We start from the raw sequence: 23316 nt of genomic DNA, 5'->3' as shown, positions 1-23316 counted from the left end.
CAGTCAGTTCTAGAATATTCTCCTACAGTCCCAGACCTGGCTGTGACATGCCATGAGTCTGTGAGTTCATGTATCTTGATCAGGGCTGAAGTCACTCTTGGAGGAGCAGGTCCCTGTGGGGTGATACCTGCGTTCACAGGTCCCATGAGGCATTTGACCCATGGTGCTGGCTCTGCCCTGGGGCAAGGTCTGTGCCCTGGACCCAGACAGAAGCAGCCATGCCCACATGTCCCCATCTCTGGGGATCCCCGCCCTGCCAGACCTGTCAGCCAACCTTTTATCAGTCTGCTCATGGCTCACCTCCATGCCTTTGCCCAAGTTCTTCCAATGAGTACACATCCCTTCTTCCAGACCTGGGTCAAGGTTTGCCCACTCCAAGCAGCTTTCCCGCATGGACCCAGCCCTTATTTTCTGCTCAGAGGTTCCATGTCCACCTACAGACTCTTTCCTCAAACTTACACAGTCTCTAGGCTTTATTTTTGTGTATGTTCATTGTATCTCCCCAAAGAGATGATAAGATCATTGAGGGTAGGGATCACATCTTATATCTTTTCTGTCTCCCACATAATACCTACACTTGGCTCATGGAAGGCCCAGCACTCACGGAATGTCAGATGAATGGGAATTCCCTTCTACCCACATGTAGGTCTTGCACCTTTAGGAATGTAACCCTAAAACATACCCAGAGGATGCAGTAAGATGCAGGTGGGGAGCAGGGCCAGGCAGGAGCCAAGGCATGCCTCCATCGTGATGTTTCTCTGGAATGATGCTCAGCTGGGAGGGACCTTGTTGATGATCCAAACTTCTTCCTCCACTGACTGGTAAATGGAAGTCTCAGGTGGGGGCATAGTTGCCCCCAGGGGCACAGAGCTGAGCTGAGGCTCCAAGGCAAACCATGAAAACCAGCAACAATGCCCTCTGCTAAAACCCAGTTTCCCAGGTCTCAGATCCTTGGCTTCTCAGCAGCATCCCCATGCTTCTCTCTGACACAAACCTTCTACTTCTTTGGCCAGTTTTTCTCTGGCTAATCTTTAAATAATTTGCAGTCTAATGATTAGGACTAGGATGCAGTCCTTGGAGTTTTCTCTTTTCTCCCTCCATCCTCTCTCCCTAGGCAGACTCATCCCACATCTGGAACAGCCACCTGACTCCCACATGACTCTGGTTCAAAATTCTCTGCAGAGTTTTCGATCCATTCATCTGCTGCCCCTCTCGCATCTCCTGAGTGTCCAGAGTGACACTTCTGAAGACTTCTGAAGTCTTCCCTCAGCATTCTTCCAAACCCTTCCTCCCTGCCCCGTGGTCCCTACTCAGCGTGTGAACCACTGTCTGGCTCAGTTGCCCAGGCCAGAAATGGAGACAGTTTTCCTCCCCTCTTGTGCATAATCCGTAGGTTTGACTTCCTGAGCATCTCTACATCCCCACCACTGTCAGTCTGCTTCAGACCTCCTCCACCTCCTGCCCAAATGCTGACAGCCTCCTGACTGGTCTCCCTATGGTCCCTAGTCCACTCAGCCATCAGTCCACTTTTAAAAACATCAGGTAGATTCTGTCACTTTCCCATTTCGATCCTTCATTGGCTCCTGGTCTCTCTTGGGCTAAAGGCCCAGGTGTGACTGAGGCCTATGAGGCTTGAATAGCCCTTCCTACCTCCCCTGCCTCCGTCTCCCTTCTCTCCGCATTGCAGTCACCCTGGCTTTTCCCAGGATCCTGCTAATCACAGAGTCTTGAAATGAGCCCAGGAAAGATCCCCTGGGCACACGTTTCCATAACCTCCTCTTACATGCATTTGTAAAACAAATTCATGTTTCCCTCTGTAGCTGCCTAGAATCTAAGCTCCATGAGGTCAGGGGCCTCCCAGGGCAGACAGAAGTAGCTCAGGATCCATGTGTTGGCTCTTAGGTCTCTCTCAGGGATGATGTGCCGGGGTTCTGCTCACCGAGCTGTGGGCAGATGCGTGCCATCCTGTGCTGGGTAAGGTGTGAGCACCTGGGCTGGGGACAGGGGATGCGGAGAGGGCTTGGAGTACAAGCTCCAGGGAGGAGATGGCCACAGGGGAAAAGGCATGCCGACTAAGGGACTTGGCCTTGAATTTGGGGAAGAATTGCTTTGTTTCCTGGCAATATGTGATGGGAGGAAGGATAAGCCTCTTGATCACAAGGTGGGCAGTTCTTGTTTTCTCCTTAAATCATTAGCACACACTGGAGACTCATGAGGTGATTTAGGGTCCAGAATTAATGGAACTCAGCAATAAATGATACGTTGGGACTGAGGAGATGAAGTTTTTAAGAATAATTCTTGGGTCTGTCCACAACCACTGTTGCCATTTGCTGTAGGAATGCAAATGAATGTGGGAAAATCATACATTCAGTTCTAAGTTTCTTGAGTTTGAGGTCCTATGAAACATCACAGTGGAGATACTGAGTCAACGAATCCATGAGTTCATGGGATTTGAAGGTTGAAAGAGAGGACTGGCTGGGAATTGAAACGTAAGAGTTACCAATGCATAGATTTTAAATGAAGCCATGAGTTGGGGTGGGGGGTGTACATGAGATCACCTTAGGAGACAGGGAAAGAGACAGAGGAGGGCCCAGGCCAGCATCCTGAGAAGCCAGCAAAGGAAGCTGAAAAAGAACAGCTGGAGAGAAGAAACCAGGAAACTAGAAGCATGGGGGTCATTTTCTGAGAAGAGGGGTAGCAGTCAGGGAAGGAACAAACTGGAATGAACAAAAGTAAGGCAGTGCTGTGTCTAGGGTTTTGAGGACAGGCCTTTGGGGCAGAAGAATCAGTATTAAAAATCGGGCCTCATCACCTGTATTCTGTGTGATCTTGGGCAGGTTTCTAAACCTTTCTGTGGTTTATCAGAGTCTGTTTTCAGATATGTTACAGTATGAAAATGTACAAGGCTTAGAATGAAGAAAATCAGTAATTTGAAAATTCCTTTTTCTCAGGCTTTCTCTTTGGGTTAGAACCAATTATAAAACCCTCCAGTTATAAACAAGGTCCTTCTAGAATCAGAGAAATAAGAACAGGCTGGCCTGTCTCTATCAACAGTGCCCTGAAGAGAGGCACACAGGTACTCCCTGGAAAACAGAGTTTGTGGTGACAAAGGTCCTCAGAGCTAAGCCTGATCCAGGCCTGTCTGTCCTGGTAGGGGGAACTCAGCACGGATCTGCCCAGCAGGCCCCCTGCATCAGCGCCCTGGGACAGAAGGGACCCCACCCCGCCTGGGTCACTTGCACAGCCCTCACCCCGGGTGATGCTCATCAAAGGTAAACAGGGAGCCAGCCAAGCGGACACACTCGTGTATCATCATCATTACCGAAGCTATTAACACTGCACACGGTGTGTGTGGGGGTGGCTGGCGGCCCAGCCCCACAGCAAGCTGGTGATGCCAGACGGCAGCCATCCCCGGTCCCACAGCCAAAGGCCCAGAGGCCCCCTCCTGGATCAGCAGCGTGGATCAAAGACGTTGACAGCTGGTAAGCTGCCCTGATTCGGTGGTAGACAGGCTCTCTTCCTCCTTTGGCTCCGTGGTCTGGGAGACACCCTCCCGGCTGGAGGTCTGCTCTAAACACAGGCCAGGGAGGCAAGTGGGGTCAGGCCATGATGACTGGGGCTGCGGGAGCCAGGAGCCTCCTAGCGTGGCCTTAAGCACGTGAGATTCCCAGGAAAAACCAGGAGACTTTGGTTATATACCCTTTGGATTTGAAGGACAGATCATAACTCTCCGAGGATGCAAGAAGGATCAAATAAGAGAAAGCTTAGCCACACAGCACAATTCTATGTGTCCCCCTAGCCCCACCCCGCAGTGGGCAGAATACTCTCACCACCACTTCTCTCCCCCAGGGCATTCCCCGACTCCTGCCCCAGGGACCTTGGCTCTAGAAGCTCCCAAGAAGAGCTTCTCCTGTGTTCTAGTGCCTACTGGCTATGCTGGCCAGCCTGTCTCCACAGGAAACCCCTTCCCAGAAAGCCCAGAGGTGTGGGCCCAGGGTTTTAGTTGGTATCTGCTAGTACAAGGTCTGTGCCGAGTCTCTCTGACTTGAACTTGGCCATTCCTGGACTGTGGAAGAGAGGGCAAGTGCCCTGGGCTCTACCCTGAGTAGCTGAGCAACTGGGCAAGTTCCTAATCCTCTTTGGGTTTTCATTTCTTATCAGTAAAACTGGCCTAAAATTTCCATTGCTGCAAGTGTTCTGGGGTGACTCAGCCCTGCAAGATGAGTGGGAAAGAGCCCTGGACTTGAAACAGGGACTACAAGACCTCGCTCCCAGTCACAGACCGGCCCTGCTGCTTTCTTTGTGTCACTCTTCTCCACTGTACGGTGGGGGTGGAGGGGACTGACGAGATGGCTGCTGAGGTTTAGGTGCCCTCTGACCAGTTCTGACCTAATCCCTGCTGCTTTTCTGCCTCTGGGTGGGATCCTCCCTGGGAGGGGAAAGTATGTCACTAGCAGAGATGGAGCAGGGTATCCTTCTTTGGTCCGCTGGTCCTCCTGAGATGGAGCCGAGAAGGACAGCATCTCCCCTACAGGTTAGTGGGTGCCCCAGGCCTGGCCTGTGAGGCAGTCAGGCTGGGTGGTCTGCTCAGACTCAGTGCCCAGGAGGGAATGGTCACATGGCCAGACTCTCCCACCAAACTGGGTGCATGGGCCAGAGGCTGCCCTCCACCAACGCACCATCAAGAACCTTCCTGGGCTTCAGTGGGTTCATCTCTCAGTCATGCCAAGGAGAAACTAACAGACATGGAGGTAGAAGCCTTGGGTTAGAACCTCCTGTTTACAACTTACTGGTTGGGTGACTTTAGTCATGGCTTTTAACCTGCATGGATATAGCTGGTATTAAACAAGATAACATTCATTTATGAGTTGGATTAGAAGATGCCTGGCACCTAGTAGGTGTTTAGCAAATGCTGCTCAAGTCTTCACCTGGATCAGAACCTCCTGTTTACAACTTACTGGTTGGGTGACTTTAGTCGTGGCTTTTAACCTGCATGGATACAGCTGGTATTAAATGAGATAACATTCATTTATGAGTTGGATTAGAAGATGCCTGGCACCTAGCAGGTGTTTAGCAAATGCTGTTCAAGTCTTCACCTGGGTGTAGGTGCATAAGGTGTACAGATGTACAAAGGCATTGACGATCCCCCATACCCAGCCCTGCTTGGTGTGGCAAAGGTGGGGAGGGGGGAGGAGGGGAAGAGGTTTGGGAGCAGTCCTGGCTGATCATTTCAGGCTGCAGATTGCCCCATCTGCTCACTCAGTGTTGTGTGCGTACTTCCATCTTCCATGTGCTGGGAGGCATAGAGGTTGGGAAGAACTGGGGGTCCTGGGGGGCTCGGTGTCTGGAGATGGTGGATAAGAGAGGGGAGAGAGGGACAACAAGGTGTGTGACTTGAGGATGTCAGGGTTCATGCTGGGGGTGTCTCACACTCCCCATCTGTAAATGCTAGTCAGACGACGCCCTTCTCTGCAAAGGGCTGTGTGGGAGTGGGTACCCTGTATGCTTGAAGGAGGCAGCTCATCTCACCGCTTCCCTAGTTGCCATGCTCCTGTTTTTTATATTGCATGTAAGAATGGAATTCATGCCATCAATTTCACAGATCAGGAAACCAAGACAGGAAACCAGGAAGAGAAAAGGCCTGCAGGTGAACTGTAGCCCACACAGCCTGGAACTCAAGGACTGGGCGTCTCCAGACACTAGGATCTGGCCCTGTCCCATTTACTCCCTGACCTCAGAGGGAAATCCCAGAGTTTTTATCCAATATGTTCACGTGGGTCTCCTCTCTGGAGAGGCTGCCAGGTCAGTCTGACTTTGTCAGCATCCATAGCCTGTTCTGGTATCAAGCTGCATCCCCTGGACCTTTGGTTCATCCAGAACAGCAGAGATGAAGCCTGCTTATCCCTCAGTGCTAGGCACTGGGCAGGCCTGGCTCCACTAGAATCCATCATTGAACTTGATGCCCAAGTTCCTGTTTAATTTAGAATGTCCAAGGGTAAAACCAAGGCCAGGGTATTTTTTTTTTCTTTCTCTTTTTGGCTGCTCAGCATGTGGGATCTTAGTTCCCTGTCTGGGGATGGAACCCACTCTCCCTGCATTGGAAGAATGGGATCTTAACCACTGGACAACCAGGGAAGTCCCCCACAGGTATTTTTCTTAAAAAGCTCTCCAGGTGATTCCATTGTGCAGCCAGGCTTGAGAACCACAAGGTGGGAGAATAATGGTATGACCTGTGGGAAGACCATGGGCTGAGTGCCTCAATATTGCTTCTCCATTATTTTTCCCATCCTGCGACATGGTATTGGAATATCATGCCTCTTTCTCCTCAGTGTTCTATTCTAAAACAGAACGTGTATTCCCTTCATCTTTTCTGTTCTGCACTATTGAGCTGATCTTTTAATAGCAGTCTTGGTTTCTTTCCTTTTTATTATTTCATTCATTCATGTATTTGTCCAACATTGAATGAATGCCTGCTACAACATGCAATGTGCCAGCGGCTGGGGACATAGCAAAGGACAAAGAGGTCAGGTCTCATGAAGTGAAGTGTGCATTCTACTGGGATTTATCATCTTGTTCTTTTTCTTTTTATTAATAAGGCTGTGATACTTGAAAATCATATTTTTTTTCCTAGACCTCCATTGCTGGTCCCTTCTTCACTTTGTCTCTTACTGATTCACTTCTTAACTGAAATCTTATCTTTAGTACATTGATTGTAAGAAAATCCTCTGCCCCAGGCAAGCTAAATCTGTCAGTCACTCAAACTGGACAGTGTATTACTGGTGTGTGTGTTCATATAGGCTTGTGTTTTTTATCCACAGGAACACATGTGTGGGTAACATTCAGGTCTGGAGATGCCTAATCTAAGCCTCCTTTTACTTCTGTGACCAGGAAGGGCTAGGAGAACATAGGTTTGGTTAGACCAGTTGTCTCTTTGCCCTTGGAGAATATCCAACCAATGAATGAAGATTTGATGAGGGCCTTGTACGTGCAAGACATTGAGCTAGGTGTTCTACAGGGAGGGGTTCCAGGAATGCTAAGATGGCAGGAAGAGAAAGCCCCAACGTCTCCCTCAGGAAACCCACCAGGATCATGGGACTATTTCCATGCAGGACTGAGTGACACAAGGCTGTCATGGTGAAGGCCAGTAGGTGCTTCAGAAAAGCCAAAACATGGGGCAGACACTTCTCAGGACCTGACTGTCATCTGTGCAGATTATTCTGAAACTGACACTCCTGGTTCCACCCCTCCCACAGTTCTGGTGTGTACCCTTCCTCTTCCAGCTGTGGACCTTCTTTAGAACAGGCCCCAATGGCTACTTGTCCTAAATAACAGGCACACACTTCTACCTCATTGCCAGAGTGCACCTAGGAGCCAAAGACTAGATTTTCCTTTGTTGAAAGAAGAGAATAATTTTATTTACTCCTTGCTCACAGCCATCTAAAAGCTTGGTTTGTAATTTCTTCCCAAGGCCCAGATCTAATCACAAGTATGGTGGGCTTCCCAGGTGGTGCTATTGGTGAAAACCCACCTGCCAATATAGGAGAGGTAACAGACATGGGTTCGATCCCAGGGTCGGGAAGATCCTCTGGAGAAGAAAATGGCAACCCAGTACAGGATTCTTGCCTGGAGAATCCCACAGTCAGAGGAGCCTGATGGGCTACAGTCCATGGAGTCCCAGAGTTGCACATGACTGAACAACTTACTCACTTTCCATTATGGCTTCTAGCTCCTGGTGCATGGGAATCTGGGGTAGCTGTATCCTTCCCCAGAGGGAAAAACAAATCAGCTTTCTTTTTAGTGAAGTCTAGGGATTTCTTTGTGGATCTGATCAACTACTCTCTGAGGTAGTGGGTTTTTTTTTCTTTCTTTTTCACTGCGATCCATGTTTAGAAATACATATTGTAATATTGTATCACCAGGTTTAGTTGAAATTAAAGTTTCTTAGAACATTACTTATCCTTACTACATACAATGCACTCCATTACATTATATCCTTTTCAGTTTTTTTTTTAATGGGATTATCATCCACCAAATAAAATTCGTGGGATTATAATAGATTGTAACCTTTCAGTTTGAAAATACTCTTCTAAGGCCAGTGCCCCTTTAATCCACACAGGCCCTGTGGCCGAGGCTTGGTCTAGCGCCCCCTTGTGGATTCTTGGACAACAGCAAAGTGAAAGTGAAAGTGAAAGTTGCTCAGTCTTGCCGGACTCTTTTCAGGCCCCATGGACTATACAGTCCATGGAATTCTCCAGGCCAGAATACTGGAGTGGGTATCCTTTCTCTTCTCCAAGGGATCTTCCCACCCTAGGGATCAAACCCAGGTCTCCCACCTTACAGGTGGATTCTTTACCAACTGAGCCACAAGGGAAGCCCTTGGCTTTTTCAGCCCCAAGAACTAACAGCAAGCACATAGCTTTTTCAGTCACCAAAATGCCTTCTGACCAAGGCATGGACTGCCATCCCTGAAAGATTTGAATTCCTAGGGCTGTGCCTTTCCCTAAAGGAACATCTGCTGAATGTTGCTAAAATCTGATATGGAGCACCTTCCAATCTCTAGATGTCTACATGTCCTCATACGATATTTTAGTAGCAAAAATCAGAGAACAAGTTTATAAACTTTGGGAGTTTGGCAAGTCCTTTTTCTCTTGTTTTCACAACTGCTAACAGATCACAAAGGTCAATGGTGCTAATTAGACTAAGACGTGTGAAGAGCACCCCACAGAGGGGGACAAGTGTGCCCAAGAAATGCTATTCCCCCACTGCCACACAGGTGGTGAGAATTCCTGATGCACTGAGGACTCAAAGATTTTTTTTATCTAAGAGGTAATTCAGTATACAAAAATGCTTCACAAGGGTTCAAGATGATTTTTAAATCACTTCTCCATTTTTCTAAATGGGAAAGGGGTGAGAGATTGGTACATATGTCACTCCAGTTGGGCCATAATGGTCATGTAGAGAAGCAGTAAGAGATGGAAGGGGATACATGGACTCTGGGCTATTTCTGTCCATTTCTCATTGTGCTTGCCATCCCACCTGCAACTGACCTAAGCATGAGTGGGGACCTATGAACACTCATGCAGTCCAAGCAGGTTCAGGGGTGTTCCTCAAAGCTGCTAGTGGCCTGGAGCTGACTCCTGGACTCCAAACATCATCTTAGAATGGGAGCTTTGGGTCTCTCATTAAGCTTATGGGCAGATTGGTGAAGATAACAAGTGTCACGGACTTCCCCAGGCAGTCCAGTGGTTAAGACTCCATGCTTCCACTGCAGAGAGCATGGGTTTGATCCCTGGTCTGAGAACTTAGATGCCCCATGCTGGGCAATGAGGCCAAAAACTAAAAACAAGTTAAGAATAAAACAGAGAACAAGGGTCAGATGCTCAGAAGTATCTATGCTCAAATGACCCCTGCAGACTCATTTTGGGTTTACTACTTCTTCCTTCTCTGCCTGTGTGCCACCCTCTGCCAGGCTCCAGGACCAGTGGACCGCCAGCTGGTCAAGTTGAATCAGTGCCTCCGCACCCCTGGTGTGACCTGAGACCTTCGTGTCGCCCTGAGGCTGAGCCTTTGGTATGGCTAAACCTGTGGTCACCCACAAGCCACATTATTCTGAGTAGGTGAGAAAGGAAGACATCTTAATATCTGGAAGTCAGAAACAAAGGGGCCACCCACTTGGTCTTCACTTTATACTTAAGACAACTCAACTATGATTTTATGCAATTGAGAAAAATGTCAGCAGATCAAGACTTGAGCTGGATGATAGAAACCAGCTCCAGTCTCCTGGTTAGATCTCAGGAGCCAGGCTCTCGGCTTTGGTGCTGTTAGGGTGGCCGTAATGCAAGGATGATTTAAATACATCTGTTTTATTAACCATGGGCCATCATTCCTTGATACTTGTGGAAAAAATTTCAGCTTCACACTCAAGGCTATTTTGTCACCCACGCTTTAAATTCCAGCTCCATCTGCTCAACCTAGACCCAGGGCAGTATTCTGGCTTCATTTGCCCAAAGGAAGCTTCTGGTTCTATCCAATGAGCTCCATGGCTCATCTCTTGATTTACATCTGTCAATTCAACATGCAGCCAGTAAGTGTATGGCATGCACCTCAGCCCCACACTCCCGACCACCCATGGCTCTGGGGGTGGGGGTTCTGAGAAAGCCTCTCTGCACCGACCAAACCAGGGAGCCCGTCGGCACTCCTGAGACTCTGTGGGAACACATTGCACACTCAAAGACCTCATGTTTGGAGGTGGCCGTTTGGTTTACAAATGTTACAAGGTACTTTCAATCCTCTCATGGCTTTCCATAATTTACAGCAGAAAAACTGGGACTAACCTAAGGGATGACCCCAAGCTCTGACCCAGGATTCTAGCCCAACACCTTCCATTTCCAGTGCCTGGACACTAGCAATTTCTGGACCCTCACCATCCTGGAAGGCCACTTGAAGGGGGCTGTGTGGTCCTGGTCTTCTGGTGCCTTTGCCTAGAATGTGCCACCCATCTTTTACCCATCTACCTTGAGAAGTCTTCTGCCTAAATGTTAATATTTATCATTTATAGCTGGCCACGGCCCCTCTCAAAGGTGAAGACAATAAAATTTATGACCGGCGCTCTATCAGACAACAGAGGAGCATAAAAGCCGCAGGAAGAGTGAGAGCCCATTAGTCTGCAGACATCTGGAAGGTTCCGGCATGGGGCTGCTGCCCTGCGCGTTCCTCCTGGGGCTGCTACTGCTTCTGGGGCAAGGTAAGTCCACTTTTTCTCATTGGGCAACCAATGTCTCGGCCCTGCAGGTGTCCCATGTTGCTTCTGCTCGGAGCTTGGGAGAGGAGCAGGCAGGTTGCAAGGCAGAGGTTTGAGTGCCTCCAGCTGTGGGGAAGAGGCGGGTCTTGAAACAGGCGAGAAGGTGCAGGCGGGCTGCAGCCCTGTGGTGGAGAAGCAAGCAGTGGGGGAGTGGGGGTAGGGCCCCTGCTGCTCCTTCTCTGTGCTGTGTGGTCTTGGGCAGGTTCTACCTCTCTGGACCTTGATTCTTAACATGGAGATATTGATACCTCTGCTACCACTAATGGTAAGCCCATTTATATGATCGCATGGGCTTTGCTTGGTTTTTGTTTTTGTTTTTGTTTTGCTGAAAGGGGAGAGGGAGGCAGATTTGAGGATGATAAATCCTAAGGGATGGCCCCACGCTTTTTAGGGATACTGGCCCTGATTGAAACAAGAGGTCACCCAGCCAGGGCTCTGGACTCCTCAGAACTAATAGTTAGAAGACTGGGCCTCTGCCCCTCTTCTCCCCGCCCCTGGCTCTTCCTTTCTCCCTTTGTCCAGAAAGGCAAAATCTCTTAAATCTGAAGTAGGCCTTAAAGATGACTTTTTTACTCTCTCCAAATAAGAGGCCTGGGCCCAGAGTGGGAAAGCCCTGGAGCCCCCTGACGGAGAGAGGAGGTGGGGATAGAGGCCAGGGCCCGCTGGCGTCCAAGCCCTGCTTCTACTAATTACCTAGGACATGTCACCGCTTTCTCAGAGTCTCTGGGGTGGGAGGTAGGTATGGTGGTGGAAGATGGTGCCTGCTTAGCTCCCTGTATGGGAAGACTGCATTTTCCTGACTACTCCTGAGGCCTAGGAATCTTTACTGACCATTTGAATTCCTCTTTTGTGAAGTGCCTATTCTTGTGTGTTTCCCATCTTTTCCCCAAAGGTTTGTCCTTTTTCCTACTTTATTTTGTTTTAGTTTTTAATATGCACTGTGCACTTGCTGTTCATTTGGTATAACCAAAAATACCTTTTGCTCTGGGCACTTGTTTTTCCAGTCTCTTTGTAGAGACTTTAAGAGAGCAAAATTCTAAATTTAGGGGGAAGTAAATTCACCAGGAAACCCCAGAGGGAGACCACCCAAATGAGAACAATTGGAGGCATTTATTCTGAGGTTCTTCCCAGGTGGCACAGTGGTAAAAAATTCGCCTGCCAATGCAGGAGACGCCGAGAGATGCGGGTTCCATCCCTGGGTTGGGAAGATCCCCTGGCGAAGGAAATGGCAGCCCACTCCAGTATTCCTACCTGTAAAATCCCCTGGACAGAGAAGCCTGGCAGGATAAAGTCCATGGGGTCACAAAGAGTCTGAGCACATCAGTGTGTTACTCCAAAGTTGCTATGGCCAGGAGGCAGCTGCTATCATTTGCGTTGGGCAGAGATGCCTTCAAGGCAGGCAGAGGAGTGGGAAAGCTTGATGACCAAAAAGGAGAAGGTTTCAGGGGTGCTCTGATTGGTGGCAGTTGCCAGAGGGAAAATAGCTGCAGGTGGCTAACTGGAAGGCAGGCCCTAGGAAACATACTCAGCTTCTCTGGTTCATCCTGTGTTGGAGGCAGGGACAAAAGTAGGGGTAACATAGACAGGGACCAGGTCCTGACTGTTCTAGGCTGATTGCTACGGGAGTGGTGGGGGGGCTTCCTTGACTGTCTACTGCAGATGTGTGGGTCAAAGTTGTATTGTCATCTATGGTCTGGCCATTGTCTGTTTGTATATTACCTGTCCATTTCTAAAGTTTTTTAATCTTTTCTGGTTTGTGCTTTTTGTGTTGTCTTTAAGAACTTCTCTCTGGTCTCTGGGTTAAGAAGATATTATCCTATATTTCCTTCTAAAAATTTTATAAATTTGCTTTTTTCCATGGATCATTTCAAAGACATCTGGGATTGATTTTTGTGACTAATGTAAGAGGAGAACCATCTCCCCCCTCCCCGCCCCGCCTTTTTTTAAATGGCACAGACGTGTCCGACTCTGACTCTTTTTAACCCTGTGGTCTCTACAGTTCATGGAATTCTCCAGGCCAGAATACTGGAGTGGGTAGCCATTCCCTTCTCCAGGGGATCTTCCTGGCCCAGGAATTGAACCGGAGTCTCCTACATTGCAGGTGGATTCTTTACCAGCTCAGCTACCAGGAAAGCCCTAGTGGGTTTTTTTCCTTTCACACAATATCTGATTGTCTCAGCACCATTGAACAGTTGGCTGCATCCTCACCTCTGTTCACATATAAAGGATTCACAAGTGCCTGCATCTGTTTGAAATCTGTTTTGCTTTATTGGCTGCTTTGTCTATTTTTGTGCCAGGAGCACATTATCTTAATTCTATAGGTTTATAGTAAGCTTTATTATTGGGAAAAACAAGTCTATTTTTTCTTCTTCTTTAGAAGCGACTGGGCTTTGAACTTTCATATAAATTTTACTATTTGTCAATTTCTACCCCCAAAAAAACCTGTCAGACTTTTGATAGAAATTGCTTTTAATTCTATAAATCAAGTTTAGGGGAAAATAAATATCTTTACAATATTGAGTCTTCTTTAATGTCACTCAATGCTTCATAGTTTTCTTTGAGGTCTTGCATATGTCTTATTCAATTTTTTTCTTAGTTATGTGATTTTTTTTTTGGTATACGATAAATGGAATGTTGAATTATCATTTTGAAAATGTTATCAACATATAGAAATAAATTTTCATTTTGTACCCAATTAAACTCTTGGGCTTCCCTGGTAGTTCAGACAGTAAAGAGTCTGCCTGCATTGTGGGTTTGATCCCTGGGTTGGGAAGATCCCCTGGAGAAGGAAATGGCAACCCACTCCAGTATCCTTGCCTGGAAAATTCCATGGACGAGAAGCCTGGCGGGCTATAATCCATGGAGTCGCAAAGAATCAGACACAACTGAGCGACTTTACATGTACAAACTTAAAAATTTTAGTAAGTTATCTGGTATATTCTTTTGAATTTTCTGTACATGCAATCCTGCTAATGAGGACAGTTCGGTTGCTCTTTTTTCAACCTGTGTACCTTTTCTTTCTTTAGCCTTACTGTGCTGGCTGGTGCCTCCAACTACAATTTTTTCATAGCAGTGATGGTTGGGCTTTTCTGTAGGTATTCTTTACGAGACTAAGAAAGTTCTATTTTATTCCTAATTCGCTAAGAGGTTTTAAAAAAAATCATGTGTGGGTGTTGAATTTTATCTTATGCGTTTTTTGCACTTATTGAGATGATTGTATGATTTACTCTAATATGGTGAATAAGTTAATTGCCTTTGTATTATTTTGTTCATTTTTTCAGTCATTGCTTTTTGGATTTACCAAAGACCACACACTGCATTTATTTTCCTGCCTCTTTAATCCCTTTTAATCTAGAATAGTTCTTTAGCCTTTTTTCCTGCTTTCTTTTCTATTTTATATTTTTGTGTTATTGAAAAATTGAGGCTTGCTTTTTTTGTGCACTGCAGTTTGAATTTTTCCAAATTGTTTCTTTACTGCTACAGTCAGACTAAACTCTTCAGGTAGAAATACAGCATAGACTGCGTTTTGTCCTTGATGTGTAATATTTAGGGATACATGTGATATTAACAAATATTTTCATTGATGTTAAATTTGACAATTTGGTTAAGGTGGTATCTGCCAGATTTCTCCCTTGTAAAGGTACCTCCCCATGTGATTTATAATTTGTAGGGAGATACCAAGTGACTGTTCTTATAACTAATGGTTTTAGCATCCATTGATAATTTTTGCCTGAATTATTATCATGATGAGTGTAAGATGGTGACTTTAAAATGTCTGTTTCCTCTTCTATTGTTAGTTGGCATTCCTCTTTAACAAAATTCTCTTCTAAAAATACCCCATTCTTTTTAGATTTATCTTTCGTAAAAGATAAAATGGACTTATGGATTCTTTTTTTAATCAGTATGTTATAATCCAGCCTTGTGCTTATTCATTTTGATGCTCAAGTTTTTGGCCTGTGAGAGCCTCTCCAAGCTGACTTCTGTTTCCTTATCAATTTTTAAGCACTTTTAACTTGATGGAACAAGTTATTCAGACTAATCTATTTCCCCTATTTCAGCCTTGCAGTTAGCAATGCCTTTAAGATGCTAATTGATAGGGGGTTTTATTTAGAGCCAGGTGCTAGTGGTATTCATTGCTGCTGGAGCATCATTATGTCTAAGTTTTCTCAGCGGCAGAGCCAAGAAACATAGTTTTCTTTTTAAAAAGATGTGTTTATACAGATATCTCCACTTTTAGTTAGGTTAGGGTTTTATCTCCTTGTCCTGTTCCAGATTTGTATTTTCCTTATCCTGCAGTGCAAACCAGCTTTACAAAAACTCAATACATTTATTCATTTGTTAAATCCTACAGTACATACAATATTAAAATTACCACAATACTACACCACAAACAAATGAAGTTCAAAATCTTTGTTTTTTTTTGTCCTTAGACTGTCCTGTTCCACTCAGGGTATGTAATCAAAATATTTTGATCAAAATCACTTGTATTAACTCTTTTCTTCTCTCTGTGTGGTTATCTATTTGACATATAATTTTGTTTCTGTTTGTATTCAATTACAGGGTTTCTCCTGTTCTTGTTGATTTTACTTTTTTTTTCCAAGTTGGTTTTTTTTTTTTTTTTGATGAGGACTATTTTTAAAATCTTGAATTTGTTACAATATTTATTCTGTTTTATGTTTTGTTTTGCTTTTTTTTGGCCATGAGGCATATGGGATCTTAGCCTCCCGATCAGGGATTGAACACATACCCCCTGCACTGGAAGGCAAAATCTTAACCACTGGACCACCAGGGAAGCCCCTCACTTTATTTTTTGAATATATAAAACATTAACATGGTTCAAGAGTCAAAGCTATGTGAAAAGATATACTCAAAATTTCCATTCCTATCCCTAGTCTTTCCATCCCATTTCTACCTGTCCCTATAGGTAGCAGATTTAATTATTGTCATACCCTTTCTATGTTTCTATCCTTCTATGTATATGCTTTGCAAACATACATTATTTTTCTTCTTGCACAAAGATAAACTATTATAAATTTCTTTTTCATCCTGGGTTGTTTGTTTGTTTGTTTGTTTTTTTCATTTAACAGCATATCCTGAAATTACATTATATCTGTTCAGACATCTTTTTAACTTTTTTCCCAGCTGTAGGATATTCCATTATGTACCACGTGTATTCAGTCTCCCAACATGGGCGTTGGGTTGTTTCCAATATTCTGCTATTTTAGGTAATGCTGTCATGAACAATCATGTACATCTGTCTTTTTTTGTTTTTGGAGGTATAGCTTAAATTTAGGGTAAATTCCTAAAACTGGGATTTCTGGGTCAAAGGATAAGTACACAAATGGTTAGATATTACCAAAATTTCCCCCGGTCATAGGGACTATACCATTTTACATTCCCACTGGCTATATATATATATAAAAATATGAAAATGCCCACTTCTCCATAGCTTGACAATAGAGTATATTGTCAGGCCTTAGAATTCTTGAAATGTCACAGATGAGAAGTAATATTTCAGTTAAATTCTCTGATTGCAAAGGAAGATGTCTTTAAAAAAAAATCATATATTTTCAGGTGCCAAAAAGCAATGAAAGGGTAAGTTCCAAAAGTATCAACACTTTTCAAGTATCATGCTTGCATCATGTTTGATAATGTCCCATTGACCAAAGCAATTCATACAGCCAACCCCGGGTTTAAGGGGTAGAGAACTTAACCTCTTCTCTTACTGGAAGGAACAGCAACGTGATGTTGCCAAGTGACATACATTCAAGGATAGGAAGAATTTGTGATTGTTTTGCAGTCTACTTTACCTACTTCCTTGCTCTTGTTTTCTAGGATTTTCATAGCTATTTTTGCATGTTTATTTTTCTATATGAGTCTTAGAATCAATTCACCTAGCTTTAGAAAAAAGAAAGGTATTGCTGTTTTATTGAAATTGACTTAAATTTGTAAATAGAGGAAAATAGGCTTATTCAGAAGTGTTTTATCTTATGTTATTATAAATGTCTTCCATTATATTTGCTAACTGAGCCAGGCCATATACTGGTGTATATGAAGGTTTTTAATTTTTATGTTAATTTTATACTTTATATCTTGCTAAATCATTTTATTGTTTGAAATAGTTTTAACACTGATTCTCTAGAGTTTTCAAGGTTACTCTCACACTATCAACAAATAGCTTTCCTTTTTCTGACTTTACTTTTCTGATTGCATTGTCTGCTGCTCCAATACAGTGCTAAATAACAAGGGAGATAGTGGGAATTCTCACTTTGTTCCTGACTTTAGTAGAAAACAAATTTTCCTTGTTCAGTTGGGCTTTGGGAATTACACATACATATGGGCTTTGGGAATTACACATACATATACATAAATTATGTTTTGTGTGTTCACATTAAGGAAGTATCCACAAATTTCTGTTTTCTTGAGTGTGTTTATATTTATCAGAAATGAATGTTAAAGCTGTTGAAGGTCTTTTCAGCAGCTATGGAAACATCTTTTTCCTTTCAGATTTTTGAAAATTGGTTCCATTTTTCAAATTTAGTTTACATTTAGTTCTCTATCAAATTTGCAATGTCACTTTTAAAAATAATTTTGTATTCCTATAAATATCCTCAAATTTGTCTTTTATTTTTAAAAACAGCAGTTCTATAATTTTTGTCTATAATTTCAGTCTACAAAGTTTTTGATCTATTTTCTGCTTTGTTTTTTCTGCTAATACTTGTTCCTGGATATGTTGTTTGGTTACTTTTGAGTGTGTGATGCTTTAACTCCTTGAAAAACTAAGATTTGTTGAGGCCTGGGATGATGATGCCTGTCTTCAGAGACTATGAACATTATCTGTCAGGCACCTGGGGCACTACCATTATACCCTTCAAAATAAATTCATGGTGTGAGGTTAAGTAGAACAGCCAAGCCCCATGCTAAGCACCGTACATATATAACAACTTCCCTTTAAGAGGGGTGTACTATTCTCTTCGTTTTATAGATGAGAAAACTGAGACTCAGAAGTTAAATAACTTGCCCAAGTTCATCCAGCTAATAAGGACCGAAGCCAGAATTCAGTTCTGAGTCTGAGTCCACAGAAAAGGCCTTTCACCATCTTGCTGTGTCACAATAGAGCCCAACGGAGGGAAGAAGCAAACCAGAGCTTTTGTTCAAGCTTTAAAATGGACTCAACAAAACCCATATGAAAACAGATTCCTGTTCTGAAAGTTTCAATTTAGAAAAGTTTTGATTTAGAAAACTGAAACATCCTTATCTCAAAACTGCAATTTGCTAACGCAAGTTGGCAAGGAAGCCCTATGCCTAATAAAATACAATTTTCTCTAGAATTTCACTTTCCTGGCAGGGGTCAGAAGTTCTCCAGGAGACTGTCATACTAGTAAATGAAGGCTCTTGGCTTGGTAGCACACCCACGCCAGGCCTGTCACTGCAAAGCCAAAGATGGGAACTGGGAGAAGTCATTGTGAGAGGAAAGGAATGCCTCTTTTAGTATTAGAACAAATAAAGTTAGTCAATGTTTGTTTTACAAGGGCCTGCAGTCCTTCCTGCAGGTTACCAGCACAGTCTTCTAGAAATAGGCTCTTTCCAATGAACAGAAAGCAACCTTGGAGGACTTCTGGTTGGCCCAGATCCTTCCCGTTATTGATGGGGTGGGGTGGGGGGCAGGGGGACTTTCTCAGGTCACCCGTCTAGTTGGTGCGGAGCCATCCCTGGAGCTCTGGTGTCAAACTGTCTCTTCTACATCAGATGCCTGAATCCCTATTCCCCACCCCCACTTCAACTCTCTTGCCTCTGAATTCCTGCCCTGAGTAGTAGGCACAGGTATGGGATTTTCTCTGGGGGCTCAGGAGTCCTACTTTTCTGGAATGTCATCTGCACCTTGTAGATATTGAAGACTTTATTGTCACTCATCATTTTCATCTAGTTGCATTTTTGCTACTGTCAGTTAACTGTCTAAGCACCCTTCAAGAACCCAAGTAGGGCTGAACCTGGTTGGGAAATAAAAAACCAAATGTAAGGAAGCCTCTGGGGAGAGAACTGATCTGCATAAAATCACTGGAGAAGAATTAAGCTCCAAAATAGGTGCAAGTAGATGTAATAAAAGCAACAGGATTCAGAGAACTGAGAGATGAATGTGGGCTGGAGAAGTTTAATGTGGGAGTTGAAACTCAATTAAGTGCTGGGGCTGAGTGGGATTAACGTAAAGGCAGAGGAACAGAGAGGGCATCCAAGTGGGGGAAACAGCATACCCAAAGGCAGGGTCAGGGCTCAACGTGATGGGCTTGAGGAGCAGGGAGCTGGCCCGCCGACTGCAGTACAGGATTGGTGTCAGGGGAGGTGACGAGTTAGGTAAAGTGCGATTTTGAAATCTTTCAATTCAGTTCAGTCACTCAGTCTTGTCTGACTCTCTGCGACCCCATGGACTGCAGCACGCCAGGACTCCCTGCCCATCACCAACTCCCAGAGTTTATTCAAACTCATGTCCATCAAGTTGGTGATGTCATCCAACCACCTCATCCTCTGTTGTACCCTTCTTCTCCCACCTTCAATCTTTCCCAGCATCAGGGTCTTTTCAAATGAAATTTCAAATTTGAAATCCTTAGATGAGAACAATAGAGTATCAGAGTGTCTTAAGACTTAGAGACTTCTAAAATGATTTAATCCAAACCTGTTATTTTACATTTTAAAAAACTAAACCCTATATGTAAAATAGATAAATAACAAGGTCCTATGGTATACCATGAAGTAAAAATGTTAGTCACTCAGTAGTGTCTGACTCTTTGCAACCCCATGGACTGTAGCCATGGGCTCCTCTGTCCATGGAATTCTCCAAGCAAGAATACTGCCATTTCCTCCTCCAGGGGATATTCCCAACCTGGGGATCAAACCCAGGTCTCCTGAATTGTAGGCAGATTCTTTACCGTCTGAGCTGCCAGGGAAGCTTAGCAAACTATATTAAAATCATGTAATAAACCATGATGTGAAAGAATAGGAAAAAGTGTATATGTATATATCTATTTATATAACTGAATCACTTAGCTGTACACCAGAAGCTAACATAACACTGTAAATCAACTATAGTTCAATTAAAATTTAAAAACCCAAAAAACTAAGCCTTAGAGAGGTTAAGTGACTGGCTCAAGGTCATGTAATAAGCCTAAGGTTTGGATTTGCTGTATTGGGAAGTGAGAACTATTCAGTGTTCTTCAGCAGGGGAGTGGCCTAATGGAAGTGGTATTTTGGGCAGGATGAGTCTGCTGGCTTCAGACATAAAAGGTCATGAGCTGAAAGAGGCGACAGACTAGTGAGTCAGTGGGCTTGGCTCCTAGAAAGATGCCCCGCAGGGTGTTTGCTGGGCTCTGGGAAGGCCTGCTTTCCTCCTGGCTTAGGCAGCCATTTCCTCTTTACACTCCTGCGTCTCAGGGAGAAGCAGTGGTCCTCAGGCAATGCTCCCTTCTTCACACAAGCAGGTAGTTTTTCAGGGAACTCCAAGCCCTTCATAGATCCATGAGCTTGAGAATAAAGCAGCTTTCCAAATGGGAAAATTGCCTTGGGATTCCATGATTAGTGTTCAAGCAATTCACAAATGCTTTGACAATTTCTCCCTAAAGGCCTAAGGGTGGTGTGAGAAAGGCAAGAATTTTTCATCCCATTTTCCTGGTGGGAAACAGAGAACTGGGTTCGTGAAGGCCCAGGAGTCAGTGGGGATAGGTCCGAGGGGTCCCGAGTTTCCATCTGGGTCTTCAAGTCTAGACACTTCGATTCCAGGAATAGCCTCTTCGTGATGCCTTAGAGCATTTTTCCGGGATGAGTTAAATCACTAAGGTAAACTGCAGATGGTGATTGCAGCCATGAAATTAAAAGACGCTTACTCCTTGGAAGGAAAGTTATGACCAACCTAGACAGCATATTAAAAAGCAGAGACGTTACTTTGTCAACAAAGGCCTGTCTAGTCAAGGCTATGGTTTTTGCAGTAGTCATGTATGGATGTGAGAGTTGGACTGTAAAGAAAGCTGAGCACAGAAGAATTGACACCTTTGAACTGTGGTGTTGGAGAAGACTCTTGGGAGTCCCTTGGACTGCAAGGAGATCCGACCAGTCCATCCTAAAGGAGATCAGTCCTGGGTGTTCATTGGAAGGACTGATGTTGAAGCTGAAACTCCAATACTTTGGCCACCTGATGTGAAGAGCTGACTCATTTGAAAAGCCCCTGATGCTGGGAAAGATTGAGGGCAGGAGGAGAAGGGGACGACAGAGGATGAGATTGTTGGATGGCATCACCGACTCAACGGACATGGGTTTGGGTGGACTCCGTTAGTTGGTGATGGGCAGGGAGGCCTGGTGTGCTGTGGTTCATGGGGTCGCAAAGAGTTGGACATGACTGAGCAACTGAACTGAACTGAAACGTGATTTCTCTAGTTATATGAGGAAATCCCAAAGCATTGAGACTGGAAGGATCTGCACAATGGTCTATGCTTGGTCATCTCTCTGATATTGAAATTTGAATAATCATAGCTGCCAGTTACTGAATCTTTACCATGTGTCAGATGCTGCACTTCATGTTTACCTGTGTTTAATCCCGACAGCAACTCCATGAGGCAACTATTATCAACCTTACCTTAAAAGTGAGAAAATGGAGGTCTGGAGAGACTGACCAGACCAAGGGTGTCCAAGCTCCTAACACCTGTCTGATGTGTGTGCCACATGCCCACCTTGGTCCTCAGCCTCTGCCTGGACCAGGTGCCCTGAGTGGCCCATTCTTATTGAGGTAGCCCAAGCTATTCTACCAAGGGACAATCTGTCTCCACTGGTCCTGTCCTGGTTTAGGCGTCATGTGGAACAACACCATCCCCCTTGGTTTTCCAGTCCTTTCAGATACTGAAGGAAGTTCTCATATATCCCCCCTAAGCTTCCCATTTCTGGTCTTACCAAGTGTGATTTAAAATGATATCTGAGTATTCTTCAATGTGTCCTACCTGTTCTTTGATCTTCTTTCCTTCTTTCTTGTCTTCTTCAGATTAAATATTTCTGTTGTTTCAGTTGCCCCACGCTATCCTGCTCAGTGTTAGCTTGCTGACTATACAGTTTTGTTATTTTGGCATTAGATTATAGCATGCATCCTTGTCCTATGAAAGTCTAATATAAATAAGTGAATGGGCTTCCCTGGTGGTTCATACGGTGAAAAATCTGCCTGCAATGTGGGAGAAGGGAATGGCTAACCCCTCCAATATTCTTGCCTGGAGAATTCCATGGACAGAGGAGCCTGGTGGGCTACAAAAGTCCTCGGGGGCTGCAAAGAGTTCGACGCGACTAAACGGCTAATATTTAATCATTTCCCAGATAAAGGGAAAACCTCACACAAATACAGCTCCATTTGCTCCATTCAAACCTGCTCATGTTACATATATTTCAAACTCTACACTGTATTCTTTTTTAAAAAAAAATTGTTTATTTATTTGACTGTACCAGGTCTTAGTTGAAGCATGTGAGATCCAGTTCCCTGACCAGGGATCAAACCTGGGCCCCCTGCATTGAGAGCACAGTCTTAGCCACTGGACCACCAGAGAAGTCCCCTTTTTTATTTTTTTATATCAAGTTTGGTAAACTTTTTTTTCTGTAAAGGGTCAAATGGTAAACATTTGGTTTTGTGGATCATGTATGGTCTCTACCACAAGTTCTTATTTGTTCTACACCCCTTTAAAATGTAAATAACATTCTTGTCTAGTGAGCCATATAAAAATAAGCTGTGGGCAGATTTGATCTATGGGTCATAATTTGCTGACTTCTGTTCTATACAGACAATTTTATTTTGGATTTACCTCATATACTCTTTGTGTACTTCATTTCTTTTTATATTACCATGCTTCCACATGGAATCATCTTCCTTTTAGCGTTTTAAATTCATCATTCCACTGCCTTCTGGCCTCCACCATTTCCCATAAGTCAGCCGGTAACCATAATGTTGGTCTCCTATACGTGAAAAGTTGTTTTTCTTCTGTTGAGTTTTGTTTACCTTGGCTTTAATCTACATCTAGACACTCAGTTATTACAGTTGATGTGTCCAGGGAAAATTGTGTTTTTCTTACCTAAAGTGGTTTTTTTGTTTGCTTTTGTTTTTTCCCTGCTTCTTTGATCTGTGGCTCAATGTTCTTCATCAAACATGAAAACATTTCAGCCATTATCGCTTAATCTTTCTCTGCCTCCCTCTCTCTGTCTCTCTGGGACTCATTACCTGGTTATTTGTATGCTTGACAATATCCACACACTTCTGATGCTCTATTCATTTTTCCTCAATCTCTTTTCCTCTGTATTTTTCAGAAAGGTACTTTCTATTCTATTGATCTATCTTTAAGTTTACAGATTCTTTTTTTCTGCCATCTCAAGTCTGTTACTGAAACCATCTAGTAAATTCTTCAATTATTTTACTTTTCACTTTTGGACTTTTTTTTTTTAGCTTCTATTTGTTGAGTCTCTAAACTTTTTTTTTTCTTTAAAGAAGAAATTTTTCTTTA

The 23316-nt window shown here is 44.1% G+C and overlaps 1 protein-coding gene across 3 annotated transcripts in view; it reads left to right on the top strand.

Moving 5' to 3' along the window:
* PLB1 (phospholipase B1) overlaps window positions 1-23316 on the top strand; it is a 130393-nt gene that overhangs the window by 233 nt on the left and 106844 nt on the right. The window contains exons 1-3 of one of the 3 annotated variants that reach the window (XM_043469046.1): window positions 3411-3482; window positions 9470-9617; window positions 10559-10744. In XM_043469046.1, coding sequence (XP_043324981.1) covers window positions 10690-10744 — 55 coding nt within the window. In that variant the 5' untranslated portion in view covers window positions 3411-3482; window positions 9470-9617; window positions 10559-10689. Of the gene's footprint in view, window positions 1-3368; window positions 3483-9469; window positions 9618-10558; window positions 10745-23316 lie in introns of those variants that run through there. The other 2 variants (XM_043469045.1, XM_043469044.1) reach the window with 2 other exon arrangements.

The sequence above is a fragment of the Cervus canadensis genome, chromosome 5 (genome assembly GCF_019320065.1).
Source record: "Cervus canadensis isolate Bull #8, Minnesota chromosome 5, ASM1932006v1, whole genome shotgun sequence".
In the NCBI taxonomy this organism is placed as follows: domain Eukaryota; kingdom Metazoa; phylum Chordata; class Mammalia; order Artiodactyla; family Cervidae; genus Cervus; species Cervus canadensis.
Note: the sequence above shows the minus strand (reverse complement) of the source record. Positions and strands in the feature narration are given on the sequence as shown.